The sequence below is a fragment of the Scyliorhinus torazame genome, chromosome 30 (assembly GCF_047496885.1).
Source record: "Scyliorhinus torazame isolate Kashiwa2021f chromosome 30, sScyTor2.1, whole genome shotgun sequence".
In the NCBI taxonomy this organism is placed as follows: Eukaryota; Metazoa; Chordata; class Chondrichthyes; order Carcharhiniformes; family Scyliorhinidae; genus Scyliorhinus; species Scyliorhinus torazame.
The window spans coordinates 23,992,014-24,013,625 of NC_092736.1; the positions used below are offsets into that span (position 1 = coordinate 23,992,014).

A 21,612-nucleotide genomic window follows, 5' to 3' on the forward strand; every position below is an offset into this window, starting at 1 on the left:
TAAACTACACCTTTTAACCTCAGTTATTCTCGATAGTTTGCTTCGGGTGTAATGTGCCTCTGTAGCTGTCTGGTGGCGACTGGATCAGGTGGTGTTGTGATTTTTGTCACCTTGCATCGATGCAGAATGGGCACTTGGGGAATTTACCAGGTGGCGCCCCAGTGTTAAATTTTTAACACGCGACTTTGTATAATTGAAAATGAGAGCTGTATTTATCTGAACTAAGGCTTTTTGTTGGAACGTATTTAACTTTGAAAAATGATTCTCTGTTATCTTGTATGCTACCCTCATTTTAAAACCCTTCCATCATTTTGGTTGGTCCTGTTCGAATCGTGCTTTGCTTCCTCCGCCTACTCCCTTAATCCTTACTTTCCACCCATTTGTGAAGGACTCATCTGGCATTAGGTTACTGTGTAGCTGGGAAGATTATAAAAATTGAAGACCTTTTGACTCCTGCTTTTGGTCAGTCACACCAGTTATTCTTTGTGGACAGTGGGACCTGAGGGGAGAGGTGAACATCTGAAGAATAGGGTTCCAGGAGAGTCTCAAAAAGAAGAGAAAGTGCTCTAACTTGGTAAATTCGTTAAAAATAGAAGAGTGAAATGACCCTGAATATTCAGAAAATGTTACGTTTTGGAGTGTTTCAGCTTTGTACAGTTAATGTTGTAATAAAGGCACTCCGAATATCTAGTAACAGTTCTGCTGTAATGGATTGTTCCAGTTTTGGTGTCAGCTTAAAATATAAAGGGCCAGGTTGTAATTTTACAAACCCACTGGCAGTCCAAGTCTTATTAGTGATGGTAGCTAGCTGTACTGTCTTTACTATTAATGACAGTTGGGTGGAGGGGCTGCAGAAGGACTATGGGTGGCGGGGTAGCACAGTGGTTAGCACTGTTGTTTCACAGCGCCAGGGATGCAGCGGTCACTGTGCGGCATCTGCACATTCTCCCCGTGTCTGCGTGGGTTTCCTCCGGGTGCTCCGGTTTCCTCCTACAAGTCCTGAAAGACGTACTTGTTAGGTGAGTTGGACACGAAAGAAAAAATGCTGGAAAATCTCAGCAAGTCTGGCAGCATCTGTAGGGAGAGAAAAGAGATAACGTTTCGTGTCCGATTACTCTTTGTCAAAGGTGAATTGGACATGCTGAATTCTCCCTCTTGTGTACCCGAACAGGCGCTGTAGTGTTGGCGACTAGGGGATTTTCATAGTTTCATTGCGGTGTTAATGTAAGCCTAATTGTGATGCTAATAAAGATTATTATTATTACTTGGACTGGCGAGGAGAGTGGCAAAGAAGTGGTAGATGGAATACAATGTGGAGAAATGTGAGGTTATGAATTTTAGTAGTAAGAATGGAGGCATCGACTATTTTCTAAATGGGGAAAGACTTCAGGGATTCAGAAGCACAAAGGGACTCGGGAGTTCTAGTTCACGATTCTCTTAAGGTTAACGTGCAGGTTCAGTTGGAAGGCAAATGCAGGGGCTTTTCACAGTAACTTCATTGAAGCCTACTTGTGACGATAAGCAATTTTCATTTCATTTTCATTTTATTAGCATTTCTGTCGAGAGGGCTAGATTACAAGAGCAGGGATGTACTTCTGAGGCTGTATAAGGCTCTGGTCAGACCCCATTTGGAGTATTGTGAGCAGTTTTGGGCCCCGTATCTAAGGAAGGAAGTGCTGGCCTTGGAAATGGTCCAGAGGAGATTTGCAAGAATGATCCCTGGAATAAAGAACTTGTCATATGAGGAGTGGTTGAGGACTCTGGGTCTGTACTCACTGGAGTTTAGAAGGAGGCCAAATCACTGAGTGTCTTTCAGACAGAGCTAGATAGGCTCTTGATTAACAAGGGGATCAGGGGTTATGGGGAGGAGGCAGGAGAATGGGGATGAGAAACATATCAGCCATGATGGAATGGCGGAGCCGACTCGATGGACTGAATGGCCTAAATTTGCTGTTATGGGGCGGGATTCTCCCCTCCCAGACGGGGTGGGGGTTCCCGGCGCCGAGGAGTGGCGTGAACCACTCCGGCGTCAGGCCGCCCCAAAGGGCCTCCGCCGGCCGGCGCGAGTTGCCTCATGCACGGGAGCGCCAGCGTGTGCTGGCGTCATCCCAGCGCATGCGCAGAGGGGTTAGTCTCTGCACCGGCCATGGCGGACCGCTACAGCCGCCGTTGCGGAGAAATAGAGTGCCCCCACGGCACAGGCCCGCCTGTGGATCAGTGGGCCCCGATCACGGGCCAGGCCACCGTGGGGGCACCACCCGGGGCGAGACCCCCCCGCGTCCCCTCGAGGACCACAGAGGCTGCCAGGTCCTGCCGGTAAGGACCTACTCTAATTTACGCCGGTGGGACTGGCCGAAAACGGTCGGCCACTCGGCCCACCGCAGGCCGGAGAATCGCCGGGGGGGGGGGGGTGTCAGCGGCCGCCGACCGGCGCGGTGCGATTCCCGCCACCGCCAAATCTCTGGTGCCGGAGAATTCGGCAGCCGGAGGTGGCGGGATTCACACTGCCCCTGGCAATTCTCCGACCTGGCGGGGGGTAGGGGAATCCCGGCCAAGGTCTTTTTGTTGGCTCTGTTGGCTGGACAGCTGGTTTGTGATGCAGAGCGGTGCCAACAGCATGTGTTCAATTCCCATACTGGATGAGGCTCTCCATGAAGGCCCCACCTTCTCAGCCTTGCCTCTTGTTTGAGGTGTGCCAATCCTCGGGTTAAATCACCACCAGTCAGCTCTTCACCTCTCAAAAAGGGGAGAGCAGCCTCTGGCCCTCTGGGACTTTGGCGACTTTCATTTCACTATTAATGAAACAAAAAGTGGCTGATAATGCTTGTTCTTGTGTTCAACATTCTGGGTCCAACTGGGTCACTTTTTGTTCTGCTTCCTCCAATGACTGATATCCTGAAACACTTGTGCTGCTAGGTGACCAGGCACATAATGATCTTTTCACACTGTTGCGAATGACTTCCCAATTCATAGATGCGTAGACATGCAAACCAAAATCCAAATGGCCTAAAATACCAATAAGCTCATGACCAAGATCTCCTGAAGCCACAAACCATTCTGACTCTGGATGAATGTCGCTATTTCCTACCATCGCTGGATCGAAATCCTGTTGTGGGAGAGCAAAAACATTACTATAAGGACTGAAACAAGTTCAAAAGGTCTGTCACCACCACCTGGGACAATCAAAATGGACAGTAAACATGACCTTGTCACTGTCACCCACATCCTGAGACTGTTTTTAATAAACAATTACTTTTGCCAGATCAAATGCAGAAAAAGCAAATTGTAAGTCACGAGAGGACATAATTTGAAGGTGATTTGAGGAAGGTATAGGGGAGATGTCAGAGGTAGGTTCTTTAAACAGAGAGTGGTGGGTGTGTGGAATGCACTGCCAGCAGAGGTGGTGGAGTCAGAGTCATTAGGGACATTTAAGTGACTCTTGGACAGGCACATGGACAGCAGTAAATTGATGGAGTGTAGGTTAGGTTGATCTTAGATTAGGATAAATGGTCGGCACAACATTGTGGGCTGAAGGGCCTGTACTGTGCTGTAATGTTCTGTGTTAGTCATCCCTTCTCCATGTGGAATATTCAGAATCTGTCAATTTATTCTTCTTAATGCCATGCTGCTAAAATGCAACATTTTATCCTTAAGTGAAAGTTGCCATAGTCCCCGGGGAGCATAGGCTGCTCCACCCTTTTGAGAGAGAGAGAGATGACTGGTGGTGATTTAACCTGAGGGTCACCACACCTCGAGCGATGGGTCTTTCATGGATAACCTCAGCCAGTTCGGGAATTGAACTCACGCTGTTGGCATCTCTTTGCATCATAAACCAGCCGTCCAGCCAACTGAGCTAACTGACCCCCTATCCTTTACTACACTAAAAAGACTTAAAGTTTGCAACCAACGAAGGACTTCTGAAGTGTAGCCACCACCGTATGAAATTGGCAACCAATTTGTGCATAGCAAGCTCCCACCAACTGCTGTGTAATAATGTCTAGATAAACTGTTGTTGGTTGAGGATTAAATATTGGCCAGGGCCCTTAAAAAGCGTGAAACTGTTGTTTCTGATTGCTTAATTTCTTTCAGTGGGATCCCTGCCGTGGTGGATTTTGCAGCCATGAGGGAAGCAGTGAAGAAACTTGGAGGAGACCCTAGCAAAGTCAATCCAGTCTGCCCAACCGATCTGATTGTTGACCATTCACTGCAGTTTGATTTCAGCAAAAGGCAAGGAAACTAAACATGAGTAAGATTTGCTTAAAGCAGCTGGAATTTTACATTGCTCTACCAGTTTTTGCATCAGCGATTTGCCTGTACATTCCCCTTGAACGACAGATTTTAACATTGCAAAACTTCTCAAGACGCTTCACAGAAGCATTATCGGGCAAAACCCGTCTGGTGGAGTGCAGATATGTCAGAGGCTCATGGGGCTGGAATGGATTATCGAGATCGGGAGGGGCCAGGGCAAGGTCATGGAAGGGTTTATAAACAAGGGTGAGAATTTTGAAGTCAAGGCATTGCTTATTCGGGAGGCAGTAACAGTAACCACTTGGACGGGACCAAAACGAGAGCTTTGGGAAAATGGATTCAATTCGCTGGTTTAGCTTTTCAAAGTAACTTCATTGAAGTCTACTAACAATATGCAATTATTATTATTAGGAAGGAGGTATTTATTAGGGGCTGGTTTAGCACAGTGGGTTGAACAGCTGGCTTGTAAAGCAGACCAAGGCCAGCAGCGCGGGTTCAATTCCCGTACCAGCCTCCCCGAACAGGCGCCGGAATGTGGCGACTAGGGGCTTTTCACAGTAACTTCATTTGAAGCCTACTAGTGACAATAAGCGATTTTCATTTCATTTCATTTCATTTCAAAAGGGACTAATTGGATAGCTGGCACAAGGTGCAAAGAGCCAAATAGCCCCCATCCATGCTGGGAAGCTATTGCAATTCTGTTCTGCTGCAGCATGGGTTTTCAAACTGAGATTGCTAGACTGAGTCACTTCGGGGAATCAAAGGGGGTTATCCAATTCTGGGCTTTTTTTGGAACTTATTGGCTGAGATCTTCTGGCTGTCCATGCCGGTGGGATCTTCCGGTCCCGCCGACGGGATCTTCCGGTCCCGCCGACGGCAGTCGCCTGCCTGTGGCGGGTTTCCCTGCAGCATGGATTCAATGGGAAATCCCATTGACAGTGATGGGAGCAGTAGATCCCGCAGCGGGCCAACTCCCGTCACCGAGAAACATGCCACGGGGAGGCCGCCACTATTTCTAATAACATGGACTGATGAAACACCATTTCTACAATGATGGGCAGTGTTTTAACTTCAAACTTAAAAGTACTTGTACTCAATAAGTAGAATTCTGGATGCTCATCAGATCCAGAATGTCATAGAGCACAGATAGAGACCAATCAGCCCATTGTGCCTCTGCTGGCTCTGTGCAAGAGCTATGCAATAACCCAGACCCTTGCTCCTCCCTCGTAGCTCGGGCGGCACGATAGTACAGTGGTGAGCACTGCTGCTTCACAGCTCCAAGGTCCCAGGTTTGATTCCCGGCTTGGGACAGTCTGTGCGGAGTCTGCACGTTCTCCCCCGTGTCTGTGTGGGTTTCCTCCGGGTGCTCCGGTTTCCTCCCACAAGTCCCGAAAGACCTGCTTGTTAGGTGAATTGGACGTTCTGAATTCTCCCTCTGTGTACCCGAACAGGCGCCGGTGTGTGGCGATGAGGGGCTTTTCACAGTAACTTCAGTGCAGTGTTGATGTAAGCCTACTTGTGCCAATAAAGATTATTATTATTATAGCTCTGCAGATATCTCCTTTGCAAGTAAAGTAGGATCAGCGTACAGAGCGTTCCCCCCCATGCGAAATGTGAAAACCTTTGTAATAGACAAACTCGGAAACTGTTAACTTGCTGCAGTAATGAGTTTCATATTCATGGGTTCAGTAAATTAATTTGCAGAATCAAACCAATATGAAAATAAAATTCTCTTTGTGCTATCCAAGGCTGTGAGACAGATTGTTCATCTACAAGGGAGTCGAGGGTTATGAGGGTGGGGGGCAGGTAGGAAAGTGGAAGGCCACAGTCAGAAAGGGGGCAGCACGGTAGGTAGCCTTGTGGATAGCATAATTGCTTCACAGCTCCAGGATCCCAGGTTCGATTCCCGGCTAGGGTCACTGTCTGTGTGGAGTCTGCACATCCTCCCCGTGTGTGCGTGGGTTTCCTCCGGGTGCTCCGGTTTCCTCCCACAGTCCAAAGATGTGCAGGTTAGGTGGATTGGCCATGATAAATTGCCCTTAGTGTCCAAAATTGCCTTTAGTGTTGGGTGGGGTTGCTGGGTTATGGGGATAGGGTGGAGGTGTTTACCTTAGGTAGGGTGCTCTTTCCAAGAGCCGGTGCGGACTCGATGGGCCGAATGGCCTCCTTCTGCACTGTAAATTCTATGATAATGATAATCAGCGATGATCTTATTTGAATGGCAGTGCAGGCTCGAAGGAGCCAAGTGATCGCTTCTGCTTCGATTTCTTCTGCTCTTACAAGATTGAAGAATAATTAGCAAATTCTGCCATTACTGTTTGTTTTGCAAAAGTGGTGTTTTTTCAGTGAGGTCCATAATTGTACCTCTTTCCCCCCCTCCCCCTCTTTTGCTTGGGTAGTGCCATTCAAAACGCTCCTAATCCTGGTGGAGGTGACGGCTCTGGAGCATCGCCTAGAATGTCCACTGCCAAGCTGCCACCGAAAGCCTCGCCGTGTCAACGCTCCAGCGGCTGTTTGAGTCAGTGCAGCGGCGAAACGGGTTCCAGTCCCTCAGGAAAACGCAGCACCGAGATCGAGAACACGCCATTGCTTTGTCCTTTCCACCTGCAACCTGTAGCCGGGTAAGATTGGGCTTTTCTTCTTGTATGTTGTAAGGCAATACCAAAAATAAACTGTCATCAGGAGTTTTCTTTGTCGGGTGCGGGGGGTGGGAGGTGGAGCAAAGTCAGGGACAGATATGGATGGAAAAATCTCATACCTGTCTCTGTATAATAAAAAACGAAAATTCCGGAAAAGCTCTGGAGGCTTGGCAGCATCAGTTGGGAGAGAAACAGAGTTAGCGTTTCAAGTCCATTTGACTTCAGAACATTTTATTTTTTATTTTCAGATTTCCAGCATCTGCAGTATTTTGCATTTATGCAAATAGCTAATAACCCACATTGTATGTCATTTGTGCTGTTTATCTATGGTCAAGTGTTTTAAAATACAATCGAATTTGAAAGCTATGTTAAAATTCATTGCAAGCTTTTATTTCAATATTCTGTAGACCAGAAACATTATTAAAGAACCAAGAAATTGAATTCAACAGAAATAAAGAGCGGCTACAGTTTTTTAAGGTACGTCTATTCATATATTGCAATCTATAGAATCCCTACAGTACAGAAGAAGGCCATTTAGCCAATTGAGTCTGCACCGACCCACTGAAAGAGCACTACCTAGGCCCACTCCCCCGCCTTATCCCCGTAACCCTGCGAATTGATAATGGCCGATCCACCTAACCTGCACACCTTTGGACTGTGGGAGGAAACCGGAGATCCCGGAGGAAACTCACGCAGGCACGGGAAGTACGTGCAAATTCCAGACAGTCGCCCAAGGCCAGAATCAAACCCAGGTCCTTGGCACTGTGAGGTAGGCCTGCTAACTACTAACCACCTTGCCATCCTAGAAAGCTTTTAATTTCTGATCACTTTTTTTCACTTCTAAAATCATTTGTCCATATTTGTAATGAAACTATGTAAATTTATCACAATAAGCGCAACCCTCCTTCCCCCAAATTTGGGGAACCTTGTAGCATTACTCCTCACAAGTTTGCATAATTTTCATCCTAAATCTCCAGTTTCAGAAGAAGTAGGTAGAAAAATGTAACATCATTGTGACCTTGATGATGTCTAAATATCCTGCTTGCCTAGGGACAGGCAGACTAAGGTGCTGAGTGGGAGAGCACAGTTCACCAGTGCAAAATAAAAACCCAACCCAGTGCTTATTTTGGGGTGGAGTAAAGTAGCAAAGACAGAATGCCAACAAAGATAATGTAGCCTCCGCCCACTGGCCAAGACCATGTACAGCCATTATCAAAAAAGCCAAATAAAGTACTAATCTAATGGTTGCAACAACGTTTTAAAGGGGCCTTAATTCCCTTTTAATTATCAGCTCACTCTGAAAGAAAGATTTTTCACTTTTATAATAATTTTTATGTCCTGACGATATTCCACAGTGCTTTGACGTGCAGTTGGTGCTGTGTGAGCAAACATGACCGTTAATTTCTGCACAGCAGCAAGGCGAATAACGTGTAGTTTGTTTTGCTGTTGTTGGTCGGGGGATGAATGTTGGCCAGGACATTAAGAGAACTCTCGGCCCTTTTCTTGTGTAGTACTGCCCTGGGATCTTTTAAACACATTTGATGGAACAAACTCACCAGAAAGAAAGTACTTCTGACAACGTAGCATTCCTTCTGTTATTTGAGATGGTTTCATTCAATGTAGATTTTCTTTAATTTTGTCCTGAAATGTATAGCAAGTCCTTCAAACATTTAACATTACACCATGGTACATTTAGACATCTGCCCTAACTTCCTTCAGTCATGACTCCGAGTTGGCCGCATTCCCTCCTCGGAGTCGGACAGTTTTGGGATAAAGTCCCACATCAGAGCCTTTAGCACAAAGATGTGGCTGACACTCCAGTGCAGAGCTGAGGGAATGCTGCCTTGCCTGAGATGCATCCTTCAGATGAAGCATAAAACCAGTCCCCTTCTGTCCTTTCACCTGGATATAAAAGGGCCCATGGCCCTGTTTCAAAGCGGCAGATGGGAATTATTCCCAGTGTCTTGACTAATATTTATCCCTCAACTACCATCCCTTTCCAAAACAAAATGACCTGGTCATTATCCCTTTGCGATTTGTGGGAGCTTGCTGTGTGATAATTGGGTGGTGTTTTTCCTACGTTGCAATACAAAAATACTCAATTGGCCGTAAAGAGCTTTGGAATATCCTGAGGCCGTGTATAAATGGAAGTGTTTTTACAACACTTCCATACACTTCTCCTGTTTAACGTGCTATTATGCTTCCTGGTATATAGAATGATGCAAAGGGTCCCATTTGAGATGTCAACCTATGTGTTTTATCCACAGGTGCTACCTTAACTGTTAGCTGTTCCTAGAATTCTATGTTTCTGTTTCAAGATTCCCTCATGCCTGTTCTCTAAAAGCTAGAACATGTTAACTTTTTATAAAATAAACTTAAAGTACCCAATTATTTTTTTTCCCAATTAAGGGGCAATTTAGCATGGCGAATCGACCTAAGCTGCACATCTTTGGGTTGTGGGGGTGAAACCCACGCAGACACGGGGAGAATGTGCAAACTCCACATGGACAGTGACCCAGGGCCAGGATCGAACTTGGGTCCTCAGCGTCGTAGGCAGCAGTGCAAACTGCTGCGCCACCGTGCTGCCCCTGCTAGAACATGTTTACAAAGTATAGAGCTACATTTGCACCTCTTTAGCATTTCATAGCATAAGTGGACAGTGGCAGTAGTTTGTAATAAATTCACTATGTTAGAGTGTAAGGGTCCTTCCTGTTGATTCCTTTAGTTTCTATTTTTATTTTGCCGTTATCGATTTTGGTCCATGGATCGTTAATGGAGACATACCTTTAAGTCGAGCAGAGGAAGTAAGGAACTTGACGTGTCAAAATAGTACACTGTGTTACAAGGTTTTGTATTTTGGGCAGAAGAACCCAGACTTTGTGGCACCCAAGAGATGTGGCCAATGGATTGACCCGGGACAATATTCTGTTCGGCAACCGACAGCGATTAGTTCCTGTCGGGTGGATTTTTTTTTGGAGAGAACCGTGGAGATGCCACTGGACTCTCAAGGTGGAAGCCACACCCTCAGGCCGTCACTCTCTCACCCAAATGCTGGCTGCCAGCTATTTCTGTGAGCCTGCAGGGAAAACCATTTCACGTTGAAAGAAAAGATCATATTCATCTGAAAGCCTGGACTGAAGAAATAATCTTAACTGGAAGATGTCCATCTGTAACAAAGACTCTTATCCTTTTACTTGCAGTGTTATTTTACACCCCTCTTTCCCCTTGTCTGTGTGTGTGCAGAGAGTGGGGGTGAGTTAAAGGGATGGGGGGGTTAGAGATTAGATAGTAGTTAACCCGTTGTATTTGTTGCCTATTTAATTATAGTTATTGTTAATGCTAAAAAGTTAATTGTGTTTAAATTTATAAATCTACAGACTGCAGTTATTGGGCAGCTGAAGACCTCCGGTATTTAAAAGTAAAAGTTAATTTCACCTGTGTTGTGTCCGGGTCAAAAGTAACAAGAGGGCAGTCTTACAGTGAGGTAAAATCTGCAAAGGCAGAAGCATGTTCTGATTTGTAGCAAATCAAAGCAGAGAATGTGAAAATGTCTGTTAAAAATAATATTGACCGAGCTGTTTTGTGACGAGACTGAGATGGATTGCATTGTTTGATTTTTTTAAATGTATATTTATCCCCATTGTTTGTTTTTTCACGCTCCCCATTCCTTTTGATGCAGTGGGCTTCCAAAGTATTTCAGAATGTAACCGTGGTGCCCCCAGGAAGTGGAGTAGTGCACCAAGTAAACCTAGAATATCTATCACGCGTCGTGTTTGACCTAAGAGACGTTTTGTTCCCCGACAGTGTGGTGGGCACTGATTCTCATACGACAATGGTGAATGGTCTTGGAATTCTAGGATGGGGTGAGTGTGCAGTTGATTCTGTTTATCCCTTGACCACTTAAATCGTAGGACCAGCCTTCCCCTTAACTTTGGCAACACTCAAATGTGTCTAGTTATTTGCAGTCTTTTAATTAATTTGTTCACAATTTGTTTTAAGGAGAGATATATCAGCGGTTCCATGTTGTTGGAATGAATTAGTCGTTGGTTTTGTAAATTGTATTTGCTGAATGGTGCTGTCGGAGCACTCATGACATCGGTGGTTTTGAGGCGGAATGTGAAGGAGTTAAACCAACCGTGTTCATCTATAATGCCGTCTTCATACATTGATGCATTTCTTGTACTGTAAGCCTCACCTCTTCTGGCTCCTTTAGATTTATTGTCACGTGTACTGAGGTACAATGAAAAGTATTGCTCTGCGTACAATTCAGGCAGATCGCTCCATACATGAAAAATATAGAATATACGCTAAGTATATGAGGATACATAATGAAAATACATAAACATAGACAGCAGATGAAGTATATGGTATATAGTGCTACACCTGTAGAGAAGATGCGTAGAAAGGATCAGTTCAGTCCAGAAGACCAGTTCAGACCCTAGGAGGTGTAACCCATTACTTAACAGGAAGGACATTCAGGAGTCTGGTAACAGCTGGGGAGAAGTTGTTTTTGAGCCTGTTGGTGTGTTTTCTCAAACTTTTGTATCTTCTGCCCGATGGAAGAGGTTAGAAGAGAGAATAACCCGGGTGGGAGGGGGTCTTTGATTATGCTGCCCGCTTTCCCAAGCGGGAGGTATAGACAGAGTCAGTGGATGGGAGGTGGGTTTGTGTGATAGACCGGGCTGTGTTCACAACTTTCTGTAGTTTCTTACGGTCTTGGGCTGAGCAGTTGCCGTACCTAGCTGTGATGCATCCAGATAGGATGCTTTCTATGGTGCATCTGTAGATAGAAATTCGTAAGAGTCGTTATGGACATCCTGAGGAAGTATAAGGCACTGTTGTGTTTTCTTGTTTGTAGTGTTGCCGTGGGTGGGCCAGGACAGATTGTTGGTGATGTACACACCTAGGAATTTGAAGCTGGGCACCATTGATGCAGACAGGGGTGTGTACGATACTTCGCTTCCTGAAGTCAATAACCAGCACCTTAGTTTTGCTGACATTGAGGGAGAGATTATTGTCATTACACCACGCCACTAGGTTCTCTTGTACTCTGACACATCGTTGTTTGAGATCCAACCCACTACGGTCGTGTCATCAGCAGACTTGTAGATGGAGTTGGAGCCAAATTTTGCCACACAGTCGTGTGTGTGTGTGTGTGTGTGTGTGTGTGTATAGGGAGTATAGCAGGGGGCCAAGTACGCAGCCTTGCGGGGCCCCGTTATTGAGGACTATCGTGAACGAGGTGTCATTGTTTATCCTTACTGATTGCAGTCTGTGGGTCAGGAAGTTGAGCATCCAGTTGCAGAGACAGGGGACGAGTCCTAGGTTTTGGAGCTTGGATATGAGCTTGACTGGGATTATAGTGCTAAAGGCGTGCTATAGTCAATGAACAGGAGTCTGGCATAGGAGTCCTTGTTTTCGGGATGCTCTAGGGATGAGTGTAGGGCCAAGGAGATCATGTCTGCTGTGGACCAGTTGTGGCAGTATTCGAATTGCAGTGGATCAAAGCAATCTGGAAGGTTGGAGTTGATGTGTCGCATGACCAATCGCTCAAAGCACTTCATAATAAGGTTTGTGTTAATGGGCCGCACAGTGACTAGAACTGTTGCTTCATAGTGCCAGGAATCTGGGTTGGGTCACTGTCTGTGCGGAGTCTGCACGTTCTCCCCGTGTCTGCGTGCGTTTTCCTGGGTGCTCCGGTTTCCTCCCACAAGTCCCGAAAGACGCGCTGTTAGGTGAATTGGACATTCTGAATTCTCCCTTTGTGTACCCGAACAGGCGACGGAATGTGGTGACTAGAGGATTTTCACAGTAACTTCATTGCAGTGTAATGTAAGCCTACTTGTGACACGAATAAAGATTATTGTGTTTGAAAGACAAAACCAGAATAAAGGGGAAAGGCACTCACTTTTAATTGTATACAAATTGAGTTTAATTATATGCAGGTGGTGGGCATGGGGGGGAGGGGGGTTGGCGGTGTTCACTTGTGCTTCTATATGTAGGAGGAAATGGAGCAGGAGTGATTAGATTTGGATGCGCATGTTTAGAATGAATATCTCTGTAAATAAACGGGTGTAAGATTAGGCTCCAGCTTTATTCTTCATTACCTGATTTCTGGGAGCCGCAGGTCAGTGATTTTTAAACGGTGGTCCGTGATATGTCATGGATGCGACAGGCTGCTGTGACGGCCTTAGCTGGGTGTGTGCTGTCATCCATTCTAGTTACTGGCGGAGTTGCAGGCTGGCAAACCCGCAGAGGGGAAGAGCAAAAACCTCCAACATAGCAGCTATTCCGTGAGAAGGCGGGTGGTGTCACTTGATGAAGTATTCAACATGTTGCTGAACCTGTCAACTTGCCTTCTAGATGAAGGGAAGACAAAAGTTTTCACCCCGGCAATCACATCAATGTTCACGTAACCCAGGTAGAATTTCATGCAAGTCCCTCTGGAGGACACTGATTAACTTAATATTCAGAAATATAAATATGCAAAAGTGTAATTCAGATGTTGACAAGGTGGAGAATCCGTGGTTATGAAGTTTGAAAAGGAATGCTTCAATTGAAAATGAGAACCACTGTAGTAGCCAATTCCGATATTTTACGTGTGTTGGAGCTTGTAGATTTGAGCATATTATTCCAGTAAAATTTTCACGCAAGTGTTGGTTCAGGCAATCAGCATTTTCCCAATGCCGTTTCTACTTAGTATAAGGTAAATTCCTGACTTGTGAGAGAAAGAGATGCTACTTTAAAAGTTTTAACTGAAATCTTTTCCCAATTATCCAAAACAAAATTAACGGAAGCTTAAACTTGCTACGGAGGGAAAATGGTTGCGTAGTTTAGTTGCTCACTCAATGTTCAGAAATCTTGAACTATACTGGAAGTCCTTTTTTATTTCTGTTCTCCTGCTTATGCATGTGCCAGAAATTTACCGCCATCCCTAATTTCCCTGTGAAGATGATAATAAACCTTCTGATCAAACCTGTGTAGCCCATGGTAATGGTGTTAACATCGTGGTGTTAGATACAAAATTATTTTGCAGGGACAGTTCTAATCTGCCTTTCATTGACTTTGACATTCTTGTTAAATATGATGGGGACATCTGGTTATAGAACCATTAGTATTGCACCGATCGCTGTATTTTAACAGGCGTAAACATGCCTTTTGTTTTAACTCGTGTGATGCGCAAAAGAAATGCCAGCTGTTTTAGACTAGTTTTTGACCAGATCCAGTGTTCTTCACCAATAAAGGAATTTTAAAAAAAATTGCACCATGCTATTCATTTAAAGACACTTCAGTTAAAACATTGGGCAGCGCAATTCTTGGAGTGACAGAAGCAACCCAAACACCTGAAACAAGCCACACCTGATGTTGCTACATGCTGGCTCGAAAGGTGTTTGATCAATAAGACGGTGTCTGGTATTTGTGACAAAGTGAGAGCTAATTGCTGGGTGGAAAATTAATTCCTGCCTACGCATTATCCGGACTAAACTGTTAATGTATGCTAAATTTGCACACACTGTGCAGTTATATCCAAAAGCCTTATGCAACGTGCTTGCTGGATCGCTGTAAATGTGCTCCTTTCTTTATCCCATGTACATGAATAAAGTGAGTGTTTGTTTGTGTTCCAGGGGTTGGCGGGATAGAAAGTGAAGCAGTTATGCTGGGCCAGCCAGTCACGCTGACTTTACCTGAGGTGGTCGGATGCAAACTGGTGGGGGCCACGAGTACTTTGGCCACCTCAATCGATGTTGTTTTAAGCATAACAAAGGTACGAGAAGGTTTTAGCGTTTTTATTCTGACCCTTCAGGCTGTAGTATAAACCAAATTACAAGCAAAGCGAGCAGAGGATTCATTCACTTTCTTTTTCTCTTTTAACCCCCCACACCACCCCCAGCATCTTAGACAAGTAGGCGTTTCGGGCAAATTTGTCGAATTCTTTGGCCCTGGTGTGTCCCAGCTGTCTGTAGCGGACAGAACAACGATAGCAAACATGTGTCCCGAATACGGTGCTACTGTGAGCTTTTTCCCAGTTGACGATGTGACTTTGCAGCACTTAAGACAGACAGGTGAGAGGAACCGAAGGATTTGTCGAAACTCAACCTTCGTGAAGTTCGCTTTTCCTTCGGCATTTTTAAAGATGACTATTTGTTGTTGAAACAAACAGGTTATGGTGAAGCAAAGATTGAAGCCGTGGAAACGTATTTAAAAGCTGTGAAACTGTTCCGAAACTATCAGAATCCATTGGAGGACCCGGAGTATTCGCAGGTAATTCATTTCGGTAGGAAAAATGAGGAGAGGCAGCTTGAAGCTAAATGATAGTGTTGGAGATGGTGCAGAAGCAGAATCACCTGTAAATGGACGTAGGCAAGTCTTTGCAGTTGGCAGGAAAAGTTGAGAAGTTATCAAAAAGATGTTGTTAATAGGGCTTAGGATCAGAGGAGCAGGAGTAGGCCATTCAGACTATCGACTCTTGCTCCGTCATTCAGTAAGATTGTGGCCCCATGGGTGTCTCTTTATATGCTTGTGAGTAAACCAATTAGCTAAATTAATAAATTAGCTATTCCTTAAAGGGGTAGAATGTCTCTTTTTGTGCATGTCATTATCCAATGAATTGCCCCCCCCCCACCCCCTAATAATCGTAATTTCTCTGGGCGGCACGGTAGCACAGTGGTTAGCACTGTTGCTTCACAGCTCCAGCATCCCAGGTTCGATTCCCAGCTTGGGTCACTGTCTGTGCGGAGTCTGCACGTTCTCTGTGTCTGCGTGAGTTTCCTCCGGGCGCTCCGGTTTCCTCCCACAATTCCCGAACGACGTGCTGATAGACGAATTGGACATTCTGAATTCTCCCCCATTGTACTCAAACAGGTGCCGGAATGTGGCGACTAGGGGCTTTTCACAGTAACTTCATTGCAGTGTTAATGGAAGCCTACTTGTGACAATAATAAAGATTATTATTATGCAGTTTATCTAGCCTTGAGGAGAGCCTCATGGCGAGTGCAGAGGACCTTTACCAGAATTGCAGCGAAGATTTACAAATCTCTGTGTGCTCAGCTCTTTCTAACTCTAATCCCCTCCAGCCCAGATATTTGGGCTCGTCCAGTTCTGGCCTCTTAAGGGAACCACATTTTAATTGCTCCCCCATCAGTGGCCCTGCCTTATGCTGCCGAGGCCCGATGCTCTGAAATTATATCTCTCTTCCTTTATGGTACTGCTTAAAACCTACATTTTTGACCAAACCTCTCCCCTTTCCCCCCAAAATGTCTCTTTATGTGGGCTCTCTGTTGGATAGTCTTTGATAACACTCCTAGAGTACCTCTGAATATTTTGCTGCACAAAAATCACAACGCAGGTTGTTGTTGTTAGAGCACATGAAGGGGGAGGTTTGATAGAAGTGTTCAAATTCACCAAGTGTAAATAAGGAGAGACTGTTTCCGCTGGCGAATGGTTGGTGACCAGATTTAAGGTCATTGGCGGAAGAGCCAGAAGCAACACAAGGGTAGAAATTGATGCAGTGAATTGCTACCATCTGGAATGCATTAGCTGAAGGGGCGGTGGAAGCAGAGTCCGTAGTAAGCTTCAGAAGGGAAGTGATAAATACCTGAAGGGAAAATTTTACAGGATTGTGGTGAAACGGCAAAGGAGTGGGACTAATTGAATAGTTCTTTCAAAGAGCTAACGGGCACAGTAGGCGAAAGGCTTGCCTCTGTGCTGTATCGTTCTACGAATCTAGGTTGTAGCCCACTAGAGTTGGTGTTACCAATTCAGTGGCACTATCCTGAAAATGGACCGGGGAGTTCTCCCCTTGTCCTGGATAATATTTATCCCTCAATTATCACCGTTAAAACAGATTACTGTTTGCACATTAGCTTGTTGCGTCACCTACAATACAACAGTGGTACAAATCAAAAGTGTTTAATTTGACTGTAAAACACTTTGGGGCATGAAAGGTGTGCAGCATGGTAGCACAGTGGTTAGCATTGTTGCTGCACAGCTCCAGAATCCCAGGTTCGATTCCTGGCTTGGGTCACTGTCTGTGTGGAGCCTGCACATTCTCCCTGTGTCTGCGTGGGTTTCCTCCGGGTGCTCCGGTTTCCTCCCACAAGTCCCGAAAGATGTGCTGTTAGGTAATTTGGACATTCTGAATTCTCCCTGTGTACCCGAACAGGTGCCGGAATGTGGCGACTAGGGGCTTTTCACAGTAACTTCATTGTAGTGTAAATGTAAGCCTACTTGTGACAATAAAGATTATTATATATTATAAATGCAAGTTTGCTGTGTTGTAGCATTTTTCGAGTGTTATAATCCCATAAAAACAATTATTGGATCATGTCTACCTAATGCAAAGTGATTAAGAGTGTAAAAACCTGAGGTACAAACAGAGACAAAGAATCCCATGGTTGAGTATGACCATTTTTGGGGAGAAAAAGTTTTTGTATTAAATCTATCAAAGCTCTGCTTACTCAATCCTACAGTTTGTGATTTTGCATTGCTGGTTAGACACAGCTTGGAAGCAGAAGTTTAGTGTCAGGCTCCCTCTGATTAAAATGGGGATTCCGAGTACGGCTGCCCACTTATATCACTGATGTTGAACATTGTGAAAACAAAGTTTCTTATGGAAACGGTATACCCCACAACTTTGACCAGATTCTAAAGTCTGAAACACCAACAAGAGCCAACTGTCAAAGAACTGTCTGCGTGCCCGATCTCTTCATGTGAGATTCTGGGAACGCAGAATAAAATTCGACACGCTTGTTCTGTTGAGATTTGTCTATTTGAAGTCTAAGCAGTTTATACTGATGTCTTCTGTGTCTGTTCCTCAGGTAATAGAACTAAATCTGTCAGCTATTGTCCCGTATGTGAGTGGTCCAAAACGGCCGCAGGACAGAGTCGTGGTAAACGACATGAAGAAAGATTTTCAGAACAGCCTGAATGAAAAGGTGTGTGCGCCTGGACTTATTGGAGATCGGCAAACTGCACCGTACTTTAATTCTCGATGTGGGATCTTGTGGCGGGTCACGGGAAAATAATTAATTTTACTTTCTTGGTGGAAGCTGGGGGAGATGCAAATCTTTTTCGTGCAGATGATCTTCACAGAACCAGTTTTTTAAAAAAAATTGCCTCATGTAGAGAAAAAGGAGATTTGCGCTCCACATTACAGTGAAGCTGTACATTGTAAATTATTCTCGATGTAAATTTGTCCAGTTCACATGGCTGGCTATTTATTCATTGAGTCATTAGATCTCGGACCCAGAATATCACTGATTTGTTGAGGATCATTTCACGGATAGGGAAATACAGATTAGTTTTGCCAGTGGCGAGTATAGTTCGCAGCTCAGAATCGCAGAATAATACAAGGTAGAAAAGGCCCTGCAGCCCATCCAGCTCCGGGACTTTGTTCGTGGAACCTGCTAATTTAACAAGAGAATTTAAAATGTTGACTTAACCCTTTGAGTTCTTGAACGCCTTTTGGCATTTGAACTCCTTATTAACTGCCAGAAAAGAAGCTGACTAACAAGAGGATCTTGCTCCAGGGTAAAAATTGCACTGGTGAGGTAGCTGTTTGTAACATTTCTTTGCTGCTTTAAGAATTTTTTACCAGTTGGGACAGTTGCAAAAATATCAATGTTAGAGGAAACAACTTTACACTGTATGAAAAGAGGATGCTGATTGGTTGGCAAGTGGACTCTGGTAGAGGCCTTGCCATGGAGAATGCACCAGTTGATGGTGGCTGACCGTTAACTGCCAAACATTGTCTGAAATTACTGGTTTAAATTAGAAACAATGCTTGCCAGTTAACTGTCAGTCACTAACAACTGATGCATTCTTCATGGAAACGCCTCTACCAAAGATCACTTTCCAACCAATCGCACTCGCTTCTCATACAGTATAAAATTATTGTTTCCCTTGATAATGGCACTTTAGCGATTGTCCTGATGACTGCAAGACAAAAAGCTTCGACAAAATATATTTTCAGCAATACTTAAGTTCTGTACTGCCTAACGACTAATTACCAACCCATTTAAACAAGTTCACAGCTCCTTATAAAGCAAATGGAAAGAGATTGGCTACCACATACTAAACACTGGACGTTAATGTTGCAGTGTTTCAGAACCATGGGGGGAAAACTGCTCTGTCAGGTGCTAGAAAATTCAGGTTCAAGTCTGCGCTGTTTCTTCAACTAAAGCTGCAAATTGGAAATATAAGCGGAGAATGATACAAAACATTCAGTATCCATGGAGTTAATGTTTCAAATCGCTGAACTTCCATCAGAACCAGCACTTGCTACCCAAGCAAATGGGGGCAATGGTTATGGTTTTTGTACTCCCGTGTTGAGGTTAGAAGGGTGTAAAGTGTCTTGTCTTTCAATGAGGTGTTGCTCCCCGAGCTTACGTTGCACTTCATTGAGCTCGGAGAGGGATAGAGAATTGAAATAGTAGGCGATTTAATCCCTATATACCTCCAACCTTCACCAGGATGTGGTGGAGAGCCTTGCAGGATCAAATACTTGTCTGGCCCTTCTCTTCATCCTGGGTGCAGTCATTGCTCTCCCAATTACTTACAATGACCGACTGAGTCACTCAGACTGGACAGGCTTCAAGCACCATCTGTGCTGAGTTACTTTACTGGATAGCAGGTGTAGTACTAAACTTGATTGGTGCATCGCTGATTTAAAATTGTACCTAGCGACCCTATGTGTAGCCTGCTGATATCAGTAAGCGTCATGATCATGGGCTCTTTCCCTTTCCCCTTCCTCCTCCCCCTGCCCAACCTGTGGTTTAATAGATGGCATTTGTTGCTGAGGTTCACACGTGATGGGAAATTAACATTGAAGGAATGAAGGGGATAGAGCGGGGGATTTCTCCACAGAGAGCCAGAATAGATTAAATGGGTCAAATGGCCTCCCTCTACCATAAATGACTCTCCATCATACCTCGGCTGGGCCACTGAAGGACTCTTGACACTCCACCCAATATGAGCTCCACGGACCTGGGAATAATTGGAACAGCAATGACTGAAGGATTAGTAGCTCATAGTAACTATATTTAGTAAACCACATTAGACCTTAAGTTTATTCAAATATCTTTTTTATATCCCGTTCAAAAGTGTATAATTCTGTACCATTTGTCTCGAGTTGTGTCTGACTGCATTTTAATTTCCATTGTGTGCAGGTTGGTTTTAAAGGGTTTCAAATTCTCCCAGCGAAGCAGAAGGAGATTGTTGCTATTGAGTTTGAAGGAAAAGATTATAAGCTGGCCCATGGTTCTGTTGTCATTGCTGCTGTAATAAGTTGTACAAATAATTGTAATCCATCCGTCATGCTTGCGGCAGGTAAAGTATTTATATATTTGTGATCAAAATGGTTTACGATGAAATTACATTTATTTCCTGTCTGGAACTTCTCTGACCCGGGGGGTACAAGATGTTGCCAAAGGTTTAAAGTGTTCCGAGTTCATCCTTGGGACCTTTGGTTTGAATACAGCTGAAGACGGATGAGAATGGAAGGAGTTTGGCGTTCTGAACTAGTTTCCTTGAAGATGAAAGGCAACAATCGGAGCTTGCAAGGGCAGCAGGGTGGTGCAGTGCTTAGCACTGCTGCCTCACGCCGCTGAGGTCGCAGGTTCGATCTCGGCCTTGGGTCACTGTCCGTGTGGGGTTTGAACGTTCTCCCCGTGTCTGCGTGGGTTTCGCCCCCACAACCCAAAGATGTGCTGGGTAGGTGGATTGCCCATGCTAAATTGCCCCTTAATTGGAAAAAAAATGAATTCAGTGCTCTAAATTTATTAACAAATGAGAAACCTATCCGAGCCTGCTAATTCAGCAGAAGTGGCATTTTGAACTGGTAATCAGGATGTTTGATGTGGGGAAGACCCTGGCAAGTTCAGGGAATGGAAGTAATGATTGATATCAATGGTGAGAGAGTTTCTCCGCCGTTTTGAGTACGGTGTGATTAAACCATGATTGTGACCAATTTCCCTGTTTCTCCCCTCTCTGATCCCATCTCATAGACATGGCCAGGGGGCTAGTTCCAAGTTCACTGGTCACCCCGTGGAAACTTGTCTGTTATTCACCTCTGTGAGGTTGACTGTAAGAAGCAGCAGGTTGTTCAGCTACTTCGGGTACAGCAGAGCAGTTGTAATATTTCCGCAGATAGCACTCTACACGCTGAGCCAGGGGTTACAGGTTAAGTCTCACTCCAGGGACTTGAGCGCAGAATCCAGACTGACACTCCAGTAAGGGATGGTTGTGGTATCGGAGGTGCTGTCTTTAGCCGAGACCTCTGCCCTAAAGCAATAAGCTGCAGACACTAGAAGTCTGGAATAAAGTCAGAAAATGCTGGGTATACTCGACAGGCCTGTCCGCATCTGTGGAGACTGAAACAGAGAAACTCTTTCAGGTTGTGGAGTGCAAGTTCCACCATTTTCTGGTCTTATTTTCCAACCTTCCTCTCGGGTGGATGTATCCATAGAACATACAGTGCAGAAGGAGGCCATTCGGCCCATCGATTCTGCACCGACCCACTTAAGCCCTCACTTCCACCCTATCTCCGTAATCCAATAACCCCTTCTAACCTTTTTGGACACCAAGGGCAATTTAGCATGGCCAATCCACCTAACCTGCACGTCTTTGGACTGTGGGAGAAAACCGGAGCACCCGGAGGAAACCCACGCAGGCACGGGGAGAACGTGCAGACTCCGCACTGACAGAGACCCAGCAGGGAATCGAACCT

At 45.0% G+C, this 21,612-nt stretch overlaps 1 protein-coding gene across 1 annotated transcript in view; it reads left to right on the top strand.

Moving 5' to 3' along the window:
- ireb2 (iron-responsive element binding protein 2) overlaps positions 1 to 21,612 on the top strand; it is a 74,719-nt gene that overhangs the window by 30,135 nt on the left and 22,972 nt on the right. Inside the window, exons 4-12 of the mRNA XM_072492982.1 lie at positions 4,090 to 4,227; positions 6,648 to 6,869; positions 7,295 to 7,364; positions 10,567 to 10,750; positions 14,513 to 14,652; positions 14,779 to 14,950; positions 15,049 to 15,149; positions 17,705 to 17,821; positions 20,054 to 20,213. Coding sequence (XP_072349083.1) covers positions 4,090 to 4,227; positions 6,648 to 6,869; positions 7,295 to 7,364; positions 10,567 to 10,750; positions 14,513 to 14,652; positions 14,779 to 14,950; positions 15,049 to 15,149; positions 17,705 to 17,821; positions 20,054 to 20,213 — 1,304 coding nt within the window. The remainder of the gene's footprint in view (positions 1 to 4,089; positions 4,228 to 6,647; positions 6,870 to 7,294; positions 7,365 to 10,566; positions 10,751 to 14,512; positions 14,653 to 14,778; positions 14,951 to 15,048; positions 15,150 to 17,704; positions 17,822 to 20,053; positions 20,214 to 21,612) is intronic.